This window comes from Myxine glutinosa, chromosome 2 (genome assembly GCF_964187855.1).
Source record: "Myxine glutinosa chromosome 2, kmMyxGlut1.1, whole genome shotgun sequence".
In the NCBI taxonomy this organism is placed as follows: domain Eukaryota; kingdom Metazoa; phylum Chordata; class Myxini; order Myxiniformes; family Myxinidae; genus Myxine; species Myxine glutinosa.
The window spans coordinates 135,096,567-135,114,847 of NC_136262.1; the positions used below are offsets into that span (position 1 = coordinate 135,096,567).

General features: G+C 44.1%; 1 protein-coding gene across 1 annotated transcript in view; it reads right to left on the reverse strand.

Moving 5' to 3' along the window:
• Window positions 1-5,661: 5,661 nt before the first annotated feature.
• Window positions 5,662-18,281, reverse strand: part of LOC137414082 (T-box transcription factor TBX20-like) — an 82,416-nt gene continuing 69,796 nt past the window's right edge. The window contains exon 8 of the mRNA XM_078771692.1: window positions 5,662-8,568. Coding sequence (XP_078627818.1) covers window positions 8,264-8,568 — 305 coding nt within the window. The 3' untranslated portion in view covers window positions 5,662-8,263. The remainder of the gene's footprint in view (window positions 8,569-18,281) is intronic.

The following is an 18,281-nucleotide window of genomic DNA, read 5'->3' on the forward strand; positions in this document are numbered from 1 at the left end:
TGGCAGGACTGGTTCTCTCCGGGCACGGCAGCTTCCTCCACCAGAAGACGTTAGCTTGCAGTGATTAATTCGGTGAATTCCGTCTCAACTTCGGATATTTCCGGCCGTGAAAAACTATCCGTATTTCTAAACTAAATATGTAAACCGCTTATACCATATTTCTGGCCGTGAAAAACTATCCCATACGGCCGCGAGATTTCCAAAAAATAATTCTTCGTCAATGTTAGAATATTTGACGCCGTTTTCACCGTCCGAAACGCGTAATAATATTTTTTCAAATGCTCGAATCTCATTGGTTCTGGTGTTTGATGACGATTTTCGTTGAAGATAACGAGGTTGGTCTTAACGTATTTTAATTACTAATTTGAGGTTTCATTAGATTGTGAATCAAAGAACGACGGGTGAAACAAACTCCTATTGAACTTTTTCGCAATTGTTTTATGCAAACTTCCGCATCCGGTCGATGGCGGCCACCATTGAGTGATTTCATTTTAGAAATATTTTTGCAAATGCTCGACTCTCATTGGGTCCGGTGTTTGGTGACGCGTTTTGTTGAAGATAACCAGGCCCGTGTGGGCCGATGTTGGTCTTAAATTATTTTATTAATACATCGGAGGTGCATAAGATTGTGAATCAAACGACGACGGGTGAAAGAAACTCCTAATGAACGTTTTACATTTGTTATGCATACTTCCGCATCCGCAAGATGGCTGCGCCCACTGCGCTTCGGATTCTCGAGCCAAGGCATAATCAGGTTTTCGACATAATACGTACTCGTTTGTTGACAACACCGGCTTTGCCGGCTATAATATAACTATGGTTTTCACTTCGTTTGCTTGTCATCCAAGATGGTGGATCACAAACGTGGTGACGTCATACGCACACATCTTTGTTCGATCCCTATTTCTAGTTCAATAGCCGATAAGAGTTCCCTCACAACAAACGTCGACGTAGGAGCCCTTCCCCTGGCATGAATATGTGAGCGGAGGGCATGGCCTGGGCGAAGGAGCCGGGGCTGGGGAGGTCGTATGGGATACACGAGGCCCAGCGACGTGCTTGCTGTGCTGGCCCCTATCTTGGACCACTTCAACCGGGCCAACAAGTTCGGGTTCTCGAGGAGGCTGGGTGGTCCCACACTTGGGAACCAGCAATTGTGTCCACCACCCGCTCGGAGCCAAGGTCGTACTAAGTGTCACGGAAACAGGAAACATCCTGAGGCGGAATCGCAGCCACATCTGACCCGCTCAACAGACCCAGCCAAGGTGGCCGGAGCCCGAGATGTTCCAGAATTCCCTCGGGGATACCGATATTGACCGTGCCATTGCCAAGGGACAACTGGGTGCTGACGAGGCGCCACCATCATCTCCACATACCCAAGCGCCTACCACACGGCTAGTGGTGGCTCCAGGTTTTGCCCGACAGGTGGGTACAAGTCTCCCCGACGGGTGGGTACAAGTCTCCCCGACGGGTGGGTACAAGTCTTCCCGACAGGTGGGTACAAGTCTCCCCGACGGGTGGGTACAAGTCTCCCCGACGGGTGGGTACAAGTCTCCCCGACAGGTGGGTACAAGTCTTCCCGACAGGTGGGTACAAGTCTCCCCGACGGGTGGGTACAAGTCTCCCCGACAGGTGGGTACAAGTCTCCCCGACGGGTGGGTACAAGTCTCCCCGACGGGTGGGTACAAGTCTCCCCGACAGGTGGGTACAAGTCTCCCCGACAGGTGGGTACAAGTCTCCCCGACAGGTGGGTACAAGTCTTCCCGACAGGTGGGTACAAGTCTTCCCGACAGGTGGGTACAAGTCTTCCCGACAGGTGGGTACAAGTCTTCCCGACAGGTGGGTACAAGTCTCCCCGACAGGTGGGTACAAGTCTCCCCGACGGGTGGTACGCCGGTTATGATTTAGTGGGCGTGGCATTATGACTGAAGTAAATAAGCTTTCTTCAAATAAATTAGGTCTCCATATTTTACCACAGTAATTCTAATCAAAGGTTGCAGATACAACTCCAGTGGATCGTTAAGTCAATAAGTAACAGACAATTATGTGCATTGCAAACCAAATTCACTTTCAAGATATGTACCGCTTTGAGAATAATTCGTAATGTTTTTGTTGTACAGTAATATGAGCAAATTAATTTGGTTTTAATGGTTTCCAATAGTTTGATGTCAAAACACAAACAACAAGACGTCATGCAGAGCACAATACTTGCAAAATCCGCCCCCCCCACCCCCAAGAAAAAAAATTCCATTGATACAGCAAATTGTCCATTTCATCAAGATTTAAATTGACAATCTTGATCAAAGCTCGGGTCAACAGGAAGAAAAGTGACGATTTTTCAGATGAAAAATGATGATTTTGGAAGGTTGAACTTGAGTTGACCTTTTGACCTAAAAAATAGTTAGTTTCCCTATTTAGTGACTCTATGTGCAAATGCTGTTCAATTTTCAAGTCAATCGGATGAAAATTGAGGAAATTTGAAACTTGGCCTATGTTGACCTTTTGGCCTATGTTGACCTCAAAAATACTTGGTGGTTGAATTCAGTGACCAGATATGCAAGTCCTCTTCAAATTTCAAGTCAATCGGATGAAAATTGAGGAAATTTGAAACTTGGCCTATGTTGACCTTTTGGCCTATGTTGACCTCAAAAATACTTGGTGGTTGAATTCAGTGACCAGATATGCAAGTCCTCTTCAAATTTCAAGTCAATCGGATGAAAATTGAGGATTTTAGAAATTTAGTAAAGTTGGTGACCTTTGGCCTATGTTGACCTTTTGACCCCAAAAACAATAGGCTTCTTGCTTTTGACCAACTCCACCATTTGGTGAAGTTTCGTGAAGATCGGTTGAAAATTGTGACCTGTAGGCCAGTGACAAACAAACAGACAGATGAAAAATCACTCATCGAGCGACACTTGGCAAAAGAGAACAAAGCAGAATGGCACTAAATAGAGAATCCTTTTGACCTCACAAATAATTGGTGGTTGAATTCAGTTAGCTGATGTGAAAATCCAATTCAAATTTCAAGTGAATCGGATGAAATAGGCTTTTAGAAATTCAAAAAAAGTGGTTGACCTTTGGCCTATGTTGACCTTTTAGCCTACGCTGATCTCAAAAATAGTTGGTGGTTGAATTCATTTTGCCGATATGTAAATCCTCTTCAAATTTCAAGTCAATCGGATGAAAATTGAGGCATTTAGAAATTCAAAAAAGGTAGTTGACCTTTGGCCTATGTTGACCTTTTAGCCTACGCTTATCTCAAAAATAGTTGGTGGTTGAATTCAGTAAGCTGATATGTAAATCCTATTCAAATTTCAAATCAATCGGATGAAAATTGAGGATTTTAGAAATTTGAAATTGTTGTTCACCTTTCGCCTATGTTGATCTTTTGGGCTATGGTGATCTCAAAAATAGTTGGTGGTTGAATTCAGTTTGCTGATGTGTAAATCACATTCAAATTCCAAGTCAATCGGATAAAAATTAAGGATTTTTCTATTTGGAAATTGTTGTTGACCTTTGGCCTATGTTGACCCTTTGATCTATAGTGATCTCAAAAATAGGTGGAGGTTGAAATCAGTTAGCTGATATGCAAGTCCTTTTCAAATTTCAAGTCAATCGGATGAAAATTAAAGATTTTAGAAATTTGAAAAAAAGTGGTTGACCTTTGACATACGGTGATCTTAAAAATAGTTGGTGGTTGAATTGAGTAAGCCGTTATGTAAATCCCATTCAAATTTCAAGTCAATCGGATGAAAATTGACAATTTTAGAAATGTGAAAAAAGTGGTTGACCTTTGGCCGATGCTGGTCTCAAAAATAGTTGTTGGTTTAATTCAGTTAATTGATACATAAAATAACTGAGGGAAGATCTACTGTAATCTATATACCCCACATGGGTTGGGTTAATGACTATCAAAACACCGAGGTGAATTGCTTACTTCCTCGATTGTTAGTTTCGTACAGCGCTCATCACAGAATCATGAACTATACACCGCTTCAATCCGTTAATTTGTATTCACGACAATGGGATTAAAGTATTATGGTTATATTTACTATATTATTATTATTACGAAAACGATACTACTGAAACGATTAAACTATTGTATTAAGGAACCTGGGCTCAATTTGTCCGGAGCGACCCGAAGTGTCGGCCTGAAGCATAAGGCCTATCTATACGTAGACGTAACGTAACGTATTGTTGGAAGAGACGTAACGCCGTTTGATGATCATTTTAACAATCGGTTTGTTTGTGTTTCACACCGAATGAAAAACGTGAAGGTAGCGCATGGCGATTGTGATACATGACAGGTTCGACGATGTGCTCGGCCTGAACGGAATTGGAATCAAAATGCCGGAGTATGGAGAGTCGGAGTCACAAAGCGTCGAACATTTATCTTTCACATTACACAGGTCGGTCGTCCTCATACCACCAAAAGGGTGTTTCAAGTGATTCTTCACCATTGGGAGATCGGGCCAAAAAAAACGATACGTAGCAGGATATGTCAAAAAGTTGTGGACGGATTTGGAGAAACTTGATGTACAGGTTGGGTGTCTGACAAGGACGATTCGATTCGATTTTAGTGAAGATCTGAATATGGATTCGGATCGGATGAGAATTATTTAATTTTTAAGTGATTCTTCACCATTGAGTGATATGGCCAACCAGGCGGAGGTTTGCTCTCTCCTGAGTGCAGTTGTAGTTTCTTATGTAGAACCAGACGTCCTCTGCTAAAAACGGCAGTATTGTCCGCCTGAAGTGGTGTCTGACTTTGAGTTGTTGCCGGTGGGTACAAGCCTGGAGCCTGGGTCTCCCTCAAACCGAGCAGCCGAGTGGGCTTCCACTACTCCTCTTGCACATCCCCCAACTTTAACCGCACCCACTATATCTGGGCAACAGGTAAACCCCCTGATATAATGGATGTGTGTGTTGTTGTCACTTGTCATCGCTTGTAGAGGAGGTTGATTTGGACTGTTCAAAGAATTTGGGATTTATATCTGAATCTTAACATTAACTTATTGAATATTGTGAAGATTGCTGGTTTGGGGTTGTGGCTCACTAAACCACCGTTTAGAGGCCATTTTTCTGTAAAATATGAGAAGTAAACGATGCTGTGACCGTAACTTCGAGTAAGTTCGATTCACAACACTTTTCTCATTTCATGTTATTTTCTTTCATTAGCATGCATCGGTTCGTGGTATGACGGACCCAATTATTCCCACGTTATTTTCATTAAGTCTTTCACGAACCAGCTGGCCAGGCCTGCCGCTCAACGAAGTAGGAAGGGAAGGAATTTGGAATTTGTTCCATGGTGCCGCGATAGCTCACGTACACTTCACGAAGGACATTGTGGGATCCTTAACATCCACGAACTAATGCTGACAGATGGGACGCCCAGTCCCATCCAAGTGACGACACACACATTTGTGAATCACCCTGCCTGTGAAACACCATGATGCCAGTTTATAGTTGGGTCGGGATTCAAACCCAGGCTAGACAGCTTATAACAAGTGTGCATACCTTTAGTTCAGGCAGTCCAACTACTGCACCATAATGTGTACAGGTAGTGGAGGGAAAATTGGCCCATCTGTGTAAGTACATAATAAATAGGTTAGCCCCTACATTCGAATAAGTTAATAAAGCCTCAGTCCAACTTTATATGCCATTGAAAGTGAAAATGTATTTATTGAACAGACTCTGCAAATAAAAACTCGTGTATAGACGACGATTGTGCAGGATGCCTTCGACACACAAATATTCATTTGGTGAACAAATGGCACAATTTGGCATCACAAAGAAAAAAAAAAATTCTACTTTCTTTTTTTCATTCATAAATAGACAACAGCTTCTGCTTTTTGAAGACTTGCTTCGTTGGGAGAGAGAGAGAGCCAGACAGACAGACAGACACAGACAGACACTCGCTTGGGTTATGTGTAATGGGTAGTTGTGTTGTCCCCACTGGGTGATGGCAGTTCTGTATTCCACAAAAATGTCATGTTTTTCATCAAAGGTTGTTTCTTTTGGCCTCCGCCGCCCCTGAAAGGTGGCCGTAAGCCTCCACCACCGAAGGTGGATGGAGGTTATATTTTCACCCTTGTCTGGCGGTTTGTCAATGGAGAACACCAGCTCAGGTAAAAACAATTGCAAAAACAATTGAATGGAGAAAATAAGTACAGATAAAAACAATTGCAAAAAAACCAATAAAAACAATTGAATGGAGAACACAAGTACATGTAAAAAGAATTGCAAACAAGTAAACGAAAAAACATGTTTTAGGGCTACACACTTTTTTAAATTAAGTTTTAACCCAATTTTTTTAAATTAAATATTGATGGATGAAAATGTACCAGAAAAGAGGACCGTGGGCCAAATTTCAGCTCTCCAGGACGTATGGAACCTTGAAAATGAAGGGCTCAAATATTTGAAACGGAACAAACAAAGTTCAGATGAAGTTAAATAAAAGTGTGTAAAAACAATTGAATGGAGAAAATAAGTCCAGATAAAAACAATTGCAAAAAAACAATTAAATGGAGAACACAAGTACAGGTAAAAATAATTGCAATAAAACAATTGGAGAACACAAGTACAGGTAAAAAAAATTGCAAAAAAAAATTGAATGGAGAACACAAGTACAGATAAAACTAGAAAGAGCAATCAGATTGCAGACCCTCGCCAGGACGTGTTTTCAGTGGTTTTCAAGGCTTTTGTGTGAAAACAAATATGGTGGCCGAAGCACGTGACCGATAGTCTTTTTTTTTTTCTCCACCAATTTATCCCTGGATGACATTCAAGAAATTTCATCTTGATCGGATGAAGTTTTGTACTTGTCGAATTATGACGTCATAATGGAGGCACCTATGACATCATCATTAACACGTTAATCTCCATGGCGAGTTCTTTACAATGAGCCATGTCTCAATTTTTTCTATGCAGCGCTTTCGGAGATATTGAGGTGCAACGTTTTTCAGTTTTTCCAAGATGGCGCCCATACCATGCGACATATGACGTCATAATTATCATTTAAAAAATCCAAAGGTGGATTTGCACCTTTGGTGAAAATTTCCTATCAATTGGACCAACGGTTGGAGAGAAAACCATATTTATTCTGTGCGGACAAACAGACAGACAAACGGACTCAATTGCAATACCTTCTCCTCAGGTGAGGGTAACAATTGCAAAAAAAAACAAAAACAAGAACAAATATTGAATGGAGAACACAAGTCCAGGTAAAAATAATTGCACAAAGTTAGATTTACAAATCGACAAATTGTATTTGCTGTGAGCGGACAAGCTTTGTGTCCACAAATGGAGTCTCTCGAAACGCAGCCATTAACTCCTGGTTGGGTTGGTGTCCTTGTTCTCAACTGACCAGGCGCCGCTTGTGATGCTCGGTTACAATTCCAACGGATAGGTCCAGGTGAAATCCCATAGTTTCTTGATTTGTTAATCGTCCGGTACGAATGAACTCTTCACCGACGTTAAAGTATCTCCGATGTGTGATTATTATATATGTACAAAAGCTTGTCCAAGTGCCTTATAGACGCCGACCTGAAAACCAAGCAGCAAAAATATGAACCAAGAAACCGCCATCTGTAAAAGAAAAGTAAACTATTGAACGAGTCACCTTACAGTATTTACAAAAATGGTCTTTAAAGACCATTCCAGGTAGTTTGGTCGCCTTTTTGAAAGGCACTCAAAACAAATGTATCTCAAAAACATCCGTCAGAGGAACTTTCCAAATGTGGAAGCTGTCCTGGGGAAATTGAGAGATCCGGGATCGAGAATGACATTCCATTTGGGAATAAGGAACATTGTTCGGCCATCTCATCGTGATTCCTGAAGATATGACTCTATACAATGGGTCGAGATGTCCGGATGTTTGTCTGCTCGTCCATCCGTTAACTTTTTTTGCTGTTTTTGCGACTCATCCCTTATCACCTGGCTGATTGTTCTGAAACGTGACACCCGAACACAAGACAGTTGCCCGCACAATTGCCTGGGCTTTGATTTTTGGATTTTGGATCATGGGGTGGGGTTACCCCCATCTCCCCAAACTTCAGATCCCTACTCGTCCCTTATTTACCAACCGAATGCTTTGAAACCCGTTCAAGCCATTCTACTCAATGGTCCACAGGATCGTTAGGTCTTAGATTTTTTGATTTCAGATGATGGGGATTGCCAGGGGCATGGGTGGTTACCCTCTATAACTTCAGATCCCGACTCATCCCTGACCCATCCCAGGGCTTTTAAAAAAATGCTGCCGTTGACTCTAAACAAAAGGCGTCATAACTGCAGAGGTGCCACGCAATCCCTGAGAGGCTGCGTAAGGTCCTCGCTGGAAAAGGTGGTGGTACCGGGGGATGGGGTACGTCGGGAAAGATGGTCCCATCGAGTGGAAAGGGCTGGCAACCGGCGCCGGGCCTGGAGCGGGAGGTGCCAGCAAAGGGAACCGACCGTACGGGGGCGCCAGTGTGCCAGGAAATGTGGTGTGGAGTGGCTCAAAAGTGGAGGCCATGGTAGTCTGGCCCAGCCACGTCCCCAAACTCCTTCCCTCGGCAGATGAGAAAGCTGAGGCTGTGATGTCATTCACAGGAGAGGGGTTTGAGGAAATGGAAGAAATAATTAATGGGACAAACTAATACGTATGTACAGTATTACAATTGCAAGATTACATCCATGTTGTCCCTTCATTAATGATACGAGCAAAGGTACCCGCCCTACGGGTGGGGCTTCAATTGGGAGGCCCAAATGAAAAGGCAAAATATCAGAAATTGAAGGCTTTTTTATTTTAAACGATTTATATAAACATCCGTTAAATCATATCACACGCAAATCATCAAAATCTAAACAGTACACGGCGCCCATTTTGAAAAAAGATTGAATTATGCAAAACAGAAGCGGCCGCCACACGTCTTTCTCAGTCGCACGTTTATGTGTGAAGAGTGCGCGCCGAATCTGTAACACGGAAGCGGCCGCTACACCTGTTTCTCAGTCGCTTTGCACACGCTGCCGTGTTACTTCGGAGGCGCACGTTTATATAGGAAGAGTTCGTCAGGAGTCGATCTACTCTCTCCTGGTACGTCGTATAAACAGTATTTGTAGAATTTCAACAAAAGCCACATCACTGTTCATATCGGTAAATATTATTCCATTGTGTTTGGGAAAATTGGAAAACTTGGAAAATTGGAAAAACAATATAGCCTATTTTACTCCAAGGGGTCCCAGGATTACCCACCCAAAATATCGTTGAGATTGGTTCAGCCGTTTTTGCGGTACCTGGGAACGGACAGGCAGACATTTGGTGAATTATAGTAAGATAATGTGAGCACAGTTCGAGTATCGAGTTTCTCACTATTTGTACCATGGACGTGACCGTGGTGGAAAGATTCAGTGAATAAGAAATGTGAACTCTTGTTTAATTGACGGTGATGCAGGAGAAACGTTTACATGAAATCCACCAATACGTTTCTGCAAGTCTTGTGGAAAAAAAAACTTTTGGAATAAATTTGAAAGGGCAAAGCTTTTCTATCCACTGAAGACATGGACAAGGCCATGTCCACTGTGGTAAGGACACTTTAGTTATAAGGGAGGCTCCTGTGCTGGGAGGATAAACGTTTGTTTGATTGTTGGATGACGTGTATGAAGAGGAAGAAGATTCTGTAGAATCATAGTAAAATACGCCATTTAGTGTCTGTCTGTCCGTCTGTCTGATGAATTTTTGACGCCAATACATTCCGTCGTTACTTATCCAATCTCAACCAAACCTGACAGGATGACGAAGAGTTACATAATGAAGGTTGTAGCGCATTCATTTGTCCACACCTCCCCAAGGGGGTTTTCTCCCCTGAGCGGGTTTTCCCCGCCATTGCCATCAATGGGGTTGCGTGTTGAGTTGTATATCAATGTTAAATTAGCTTTATCGTGGCGTTTGTCCAAAGAAGAAGATTTATTGTGGCGTTTTTCCAAGGACACTTTTAATAACAAAATTAATGATAATCGCATATTGTTAATGTTATTACAACAACAACACCAACAACAACAACAGGCATTTTAAGGCCATTTTCCCTGCAAGAGCGGGGGTTAGCCTTGCGGTCCCCATGACAATCTTCTCCAAATTGTCATGGTTCTATTTTTGAGGCAATGTTTTTATGGCCGGATGCCCTTCCTGACACCAACCCTGCGAGTCGCCTCTTACGACACGCAGGGATACGGTGTACCTATTCTAAACCGGGGTACACACCGGTACCGGGGTATTCATATTATTGACAAACTAGCCGAAACCCGTGGAACATCCACGGAAGGGAGGATGTGGTGTATGGATAGAGTGTACCATTATGGATGGCATCGGGGATTTGCTTGTCCGAGTAAGAGTTAGGAAGAAAGATGAGAATGAAGAGTGCATATATGAACAACGATCGCCGACACCGGCACAAATGCATGCTCAGGATTGTCCACTCAGTGGACGGCTTGCTGTCGCCTTCAACTGTCCAATCAGCGGACGGCTTGCTTCGCCTTCGCCCAGCAGACGCCAATACGATGGCGTCGTATCGGTAGTTAATCGGATGCTTTTGGGCCCCAACGTCGGCTAATTCAGATTTTTCGAGTATGGCTGTACATGATAAACAAAGAGCGCGGTTCGTAGATCGTAAATCCATTAGTGCCGTGGGCATCGGGTCACTGGGTGCGGCGTAAAAGGGATAACAAAGTCGAGTCCTTACGCTATTATTATATAGATGGTACTAATATTATTATTGTTCTTAATATTATTAGTATTAATAGATGCTTTTTTTTACAATGTTATCATTATTTTTGTTATTTATTTTGTAATAGGAATACCATGCCATGAAATGACATATAAAACTGCTCTATACACCTTAACATGGCGTGTGTTTGGCAACAGGAATTCTCCCGGATTCTTTGTTGTTAATAAGCCTAATCATCTCAGGAGATCATATTGTTTTAATGAGTGGTCATGAACAAAGATCGGTGGGTCATTCAGGCTTCAATGAAGTACGTTCAGCCAGTACCATTCTAAAGCATCGCCATTAAAGCATCGCCATTCCCGCCAGTGAGGATCCGCGCATGCGTACCGGCCTCATGGACTGTACAACATTTGAACACTGTAACACATATCTAAATCTATTCTCATTTTGAACAGGTTCCAGGGCTCTGTTGCTGAGCCTGCTGGGAAGCTTAAGCTCTTTCATGTGGCCCCCCAATAGGAATTGCTGACTATGTCAGTGCCTGCGGCGGGCTTTATTTTTGACCTTCGCCACGAGTGCCACAAACTATTACTACGCCATGGCTGCACACATTGCTCAACCGAATCCGTGCTAAGGTTTTATGTGCCATCGGAGAATAATGTTCCTTCAGCTTGGTAGTGGACGTTAAAGATCCCACGGTGGTGGACGTTAAAGATCGAATGTTACCTCTCCAGGCTTGGAATGTGACACCAACACATTAATAATATTGTTCATGTTATTACAAAACAATATTAATACTAATAATGTCCCACTTACTCAAGGCGTTTTTCCTGCAGTGATAACGTGTATAAATAGCGTATAGTTATGATGGCGTTTCTGTGGGAGCAACAGCTTCTACAGGAAGTAAAAATATTATAAACCACAAACACGTATGCTTAGCTTTTTAAACAGTCGCTAATGCTCGTTATAACACTAAATTAAGAAATTTGGAGGAATCCCGACATCCGTGAAGTAAGGTTTACTTGCAGAACTGAGCGAAGATCTAATGTACTCTATATAACCCACAAATGTTTGGTTAATAATATGGCCCTTTCTGCCACTAGCGTGGCATTTTTCGTAGTGAACTTCTGAAACTCGCTCCTGCTGTTTGATACAAAACTGAAAGGGAGGAAGACCGGGGTGTGCTCATTTACCAAGCAGCTAGCTTGCGCTTGCCAAGCCAGCCGTTCCTTAACGGTTTTGAATGGTGCTTGCTCGAATGCTTAAACCATTTGGCGATCTCTCCACAAGAAACTTGGTAAATGAACACGCACCCAATGTTCTTAAGATCGACTGTAATCTCTCCACACTCCGGCATACCATAGATCGACTGTAATCTATATACCCCAAAGAGGAACGACCCTCCCTGCCACTCCTGTAATCAGCGGGTGTACTAGTAATGTGAAATCAGCAAAGTTTGTCAGTGGCGAGATGTGTCTTATGTAGGTGGTGTAAGGCAAAACGTTTGGGATGACCCTTGTATCATAAAAACAAGACCGGAAGTCTAACAGCGGCATAGCCGGGTTTGTAAAATATTATAAACCACAAACACACATGATTACCTTTTTAGAAAGTCGCTAATGCTGTTTATATCATTAAACAAAGAAATTTGGAGGAATCTCGACATCCATGAGGTAAGTTTTACTTACAGAACTGAGCGAAGATCTACTGTAATCTATATACCTCAAAAGGATTGGGTAAATAACGTGCTATCAAAAAACCGAGGTGACTTCCTTACTTCTGCGGTTGTTAGTTTCGTACACCTCTCATCACGGAATCATGAAGTATACACCGCTTAAATCCATTAATTTGTATTCACGACATTGGGATTAAAGTGTTATGGTTATATTTACTATATTATTATTATTACGAAAACGATACGACTGAAACAATAAACTGCTGTATTAAGAAACCTGGGCTTAATTTGTCCGAAACGGCCGGAAGATGAGGCATGAAGCCTAAGGCCTATAAGTACCGTATTGTTGGAAGAGACGTAACGCCGATGCTTTCGATATTTGATGGTCATTTTAACAATCGGTTTGTTTGTGTTTCACACTGAATGAAAAACGTAAAGGTAGAGCATGGCGATTGTGATATATGACAGGTTCAACGATATGTTCGGCCTGAACGAAATTGGAATCAAAATGCCGGAGTGTGGAGTCAGCCACTGTACCGCCGTAATGACATCAGACGTAATCACATCACCGAGTCATGTGACCAGATCCTCAGCTCTGATTGGTATACTTTCTGAATGGATTGTACATACATACATACATACATACATACATACATACATACAGACGGACAAACACTGTTCTAGATGGCTTTGCCCTATGGGTTACGCCGTAAAAATAGTGTCGTTGAGCTGGGTGGTGGGGATGGGAAGATGAGATCTTCTCAGGGCATTACTAAAGACCGCCATTCAAAAGGAGCAGTGGGCAATGGTCACATGCTTTTTGACCAGTCCACATTAACTCTGAGTACGGATGACGTCCAGTGCGGCAACCCGCGAAAAAGTTTTGTGTACGGATGACGTTACTACACGTCATCGACTATACCTATAAATAGATCGTCAGTCCGTGGTTGCATTCCCGTAATGCCAAATTAATCCCGTACCTGGGGGTATTTTTATATATAAAAAAATCCGCTACTGAAAGGGTTAATAGGAGGCCACAACGCCGATTGTTTTCTATCGAAATGACTTCCAGTTCAGGGATTTTTCCACGTTCTGGTCGAATCTGTTACTTCAACCTCGTGAAAGCTAAGTTTTCCGGACTGGATTCAGTCGTGACAATCCGCTACGATCTACGAACCGCGACAATTGAGTAGTGACAATGGAGGGAGAGGTAAGGGTTGAGTGGTGACAATGGAGGGAGAGGTAAGGGTTGAGTGGTGACAATGGAGGGAGAGGGAAGGATTGAGTGGTGACAATGGAGGGAGAGGTAAGGGTTGAGTGGTGACAATGGAGGGAGAGGTAAGGGTTGAGTGGTGACAATGGAGGGAGAGGTAAGGGTTGAGTGGTGACAATGGAGGGAGACGTAAGGGTTGAGTGGTGACAATGGAGGGAGAGGTAAGGGTTGATTGGTGACAATGGAGGGAGAGGGAAGGATTGAGTGTTGACAATGGAGGGAGGGTGAAGGATTGAGTGTTGACAATGGAGGGAGAGGGATGGATTGAGTGGTGACAATGGAGGGAGAGGTAAGGGTTGAGTGGTGACAATGGAGGGAGAGGTAAGGGTTGACTGTTGACAATGGAGGGAGAGGGAAGGATTGAGTGTTGACAATGGAGGGAGAGGGAAGGATTGAGTGTTGACAATGGAGGGAGATCTAAGGGTTGAGTGGTGACAATGGAGGGAGAGGGAAGGGTTGAGTGGTGACAATGGAGGGAGAGGTAAGGGTTGACTTTTGACAATGGAGGGAGAGGGAAGGATTGAGTGGTGACAATGGAGGGAGAGGGAAGGATTGAGTGTTGACAATGGAGGGAGAGGGAAGGATTGAGTGTTGACAATGGAGGGAGAGGGAAGGATTCAGTGGTGACAATGGAGGGAGAGGGAAGGGTTGAGTGTTGACAATGGAGGGAGAGGGAAGGATTGAGTGGTGAGAATGGAGGGAGAGGGAAGGATTGAGTGGTGACAATGGAGGGAGGGGTAAGGGTTGAGTGGTGACAAAGGAGGGAGAGGTAAGGGTTGAGTGGTGACAATGGAGGGAGAGGTAAGGATTGAGTGGTGACAATGGAGGGAGAGGTAAGGGTTGAGTGGTGACAATGGAGGTGGAGGGAAGGATTGAGTGTTGACAATGGAGGGAGAGGTAAGGGTTGAGTGGTGACAATGGAGGGAGAGGTAAGGGTTGAGTGGTGACAATGGAGGGAGAGGTAAGGATTGAGTGGTGACAATGGAGGGAGAGGTAAGGGTTGAGTGGTGACAATGGAGGTGGAGGGAAGGATTGAGTGTTGACAATGGAGGGAGACGTAAGGGTTGAGTGGTGACAATGGAGGGAGACGTAAGGGTTGAGTGGTGACAATGGAGGGAGACGTAAGGGTTGAGTGGTGACAATGGAGGTGGAGGGAAGGATTGAGTGTTGACAATGGAGGGAGACGTAAGGGTTGAGTGGTGACAATGGAGGGAGAGTTAAGGGTTGAGTGGTGACAATGGAGGGAGAGGTAAGGGTTGAGTGGTGACAATGGAGGGAGAGGGAAGGATTGAGTGTTGACAATGGAGGAAGAGGGAATGGTTGAGTGGTGACAATGGAGGGAGAGGTAAGGATTGAGTGGTCTGGGTGATGATCTGGGTGATGGATACCTGAACAGGGTGGATGTGTGACAGGCATCCTATGCTGGTCTTGACTCGCAGGCAAGTGCTGGTGTAGCACAGGTGTGCCACTGTGATATTCTCCCTCATGCTGGTGCAGCACAGGTGTGCTACTTTGATATGCTCCCTCATGGTGGTGGAGCACAGGTGTATATATGCGACTATACTAAACCTGATACTGCCAGGACTATACTGACTGAAATATATATATATATATATATATATATATATATATATATATATATATATATATATATATATATATATATATATATATATATATATATATTGTTATATATATATATATATATATATATATATATGTATATATATTGTTATATATATTGTTATATATATTGTTATATTGTTATGGTCCGCGGATAAGATGTTGTTTGCCGAGCGGAGGCACCGCGGCCGAACAGTTTTTCCCCGACTAAACCCGATTCACTGAACGTTGGCCAGATCGTGCCACAGCTATTCAATGAGGGAAAAGACAAAGACGACACGGATGTGAAGAAGAGGAAGACGAAGGCAAAAGGTTGAAAATACTACTAAATTTATTTACTATGTACAGGCTCAAAATAACCAAGGAGAAGGAAAGATAAGAAAATAATATACAGAAGCTTTTAGAGACACAGTGAAAATTACTAATACTAGCTTATACAAACTTAATTAAATACCCAGGACAGAACAAACAGAACAAACTCACGTACACGAATGGGGAAATTGCAGGCAGGATTGGCTGGAAGGAGGTGTGTGGCTGGAGCTTGATCCCGCACGGGACGTCGGGCTGGACCTCGAAGGCCGCTGATGCCACCGATCCTGTCGTGTGCGCAGGATCACGGGTCGGAGCTGCTTGGTGGAGCCGACGCGCTGGTGGGGGGTCTGGCGTGACGGGTTCTCTCCTCTCTCTTTCTTGGTCCAACCACTCTTTCTCTCTCTCTTGGTCCAACTCTTCCTCTTGGTTCAATCACTCCTCACCACCGACAACTCAACGCAACCATTGACCACTCAACGCAACCACTGACCACCACTGACGACCAACCCAGCTCTTTCCAAAACCACACAACTCAGCTCAGCTCTTGTCATGGACCTCTCTTTGTCGTGGACCTCTCTTTGTCGTGGACCTCTCTTTGTCGTGGACCTCTCTTTGTCGTGGACCTCTCTTTGTCGTGGACCTCTCTTTGTCGTGGACCTCTCTTTGTCGTGGACCTCTCTTTGTCGTGGACCTCTCTTTGTCGTGGACCTCTCTTTGTCGTGGACCTCTCGCAACTTCTTGCGCGCGCGCCTTTATAGCGCCTCCGGCGATTAAGCCGCCGGCTTTTAGGACACGCCCATCGGTGTGCTCACCTCGGCCCTGGTTGGTCGCGCGACCCTCTGGCTCCGCCCTTGATGACGACGGGCGGGCACACCTTTCTTCCCCAACCCGAGCACATGTTCAATGGCAGCTTTGGGGCGAAAACAACCCACAGCTGTAACAAACTGGCCAACTGCCCAGTGCAGTTGGCAATGGAGACTTGGAGGGGATGTAATTGGCAGATTGAGGCTTGGCCATGACGAAAGGGGAAATGGAGGTTTGTGGGAATGGAAATGAAGGGAATCTATCTATTTCACTTGGTGCAATGGAGTGTCATTTTAATGGAAGACAAGGCCTTACCCTAAAACACATAATAAGGATATAAACTACTGAACAGGGATATTATAGTGTCCTTCAATGTATGCTTTATGGAATTAACTACCGGAACGCCCTTTGATCTTTACACAACACTCGAGGCAGGAGGGGCCAGAATAAAGCAATAATTCATAACAATTCATACAATACAATACAATCAAAAAAATACAATCCTCATATCCGCAACAATATATATATATATATATTGTTACGGTTCTTAGAACCTTCACTTTGTAAATTTAGTTTTAAAATTTCCTATGTACTTTTCCCCTTTAATTGGCTGTTAATTGAAATGAGTGCACCGTAGCTAGTCCATGTACAAGCACGTAGGCCACCATATACCCTTCTAAATAGATATTTCTTATTCTATGTAGTTTAAAGCTCTGTTTCCCACTAGTTGACCCTGCATTGCACCGAATTGAAATAAGATAGGATCCCTCCGACGCCCCCATGGCCTCTTCAAAGTGCCAGTAACTTTGGGCGGTTTTCTTCACCCCAAGACTCCATTACGCACGCGGTCAACTCGGGGGAGAAGGGCATGGCCGGCCCATCGTCTTCAGGAGGTGGAGCCAGGAAGCCCTTGCGCCCAACCAGGACTCGGTGGGCACGGCTTGGTAAGGTGTGGTCATGGCTTGGTAGGGCGTGGCTATATAACCCGTGGGGGGAGAGCACCCACCAGCAGACGATTGAGGCAGCAGATGACCGAGAGAGCCCGAGGCGTGTCGAGGCAAGAACCAGCCCTGCCGCATGCAACGAACGAGATACGTGTGCCGCCGCCGCCTTGCTCACTTCCAGCCCGGAGAGGACCTGCTTGCTGTGCGCCCTGCCAAACCTTCCAGCCTTGTGGTCCCACCTTCCTCTCCCTCCAGCCAATCCAATCAGCAATTCCCTATTCATGTGAGTGAGTTCGTTCTGTCTGTATTGTCCTGGGTATAAGTTAAGCCTGTATAGATAAGCTAGAAATTGCTGTGTCCTTCTGATCCTTCCATTTTCCTGTATATTACTTTGATTGCTTTTCTTCCTTTAGTCTTGTGTAAATAATAATAAATCCTGTTCTTCCTACCTTGCCTTCTTTCCTTCACATCCGTTCGTCCTTGTCTTTTCCATCATTGTATACCTGTGGCACGATTTGGCCAACGCATAAGAATCGGGTCTAGTTTCTGTTAATGGTTCGAGCCGCGGCTGCTAATCCGCTCGGCAAATAACATCTTGTCCGTGGTCTCGAACGAGGTTGCTCACCTGCCTCTCTGGAGGGAGCTGGGCGGCTTCAGGACTCACGTCGGTCAGTCGCAGACAAGGGGATTAATTCCCCCTTGGTAAGGGGAAAAGGGGCCGACGTTGAGATCCGCAACAATTGGTAGTCAGGAGTTGGGATTCGAACCTGGGACTAAATTTATTTAGCCCAAATGTTGGACACCAATTGTACTATTGGCCGCCACAATTGGTGTCGGGAGCGAGATTCGGACCTGAAGTGCGCTTAGCGCACTCAAATTACGAGTGGCCAAAATTTTATTAAACACATCCAAATTTAAAATCGTGCCATGGATGGTCAAGGCGACCGGATGCC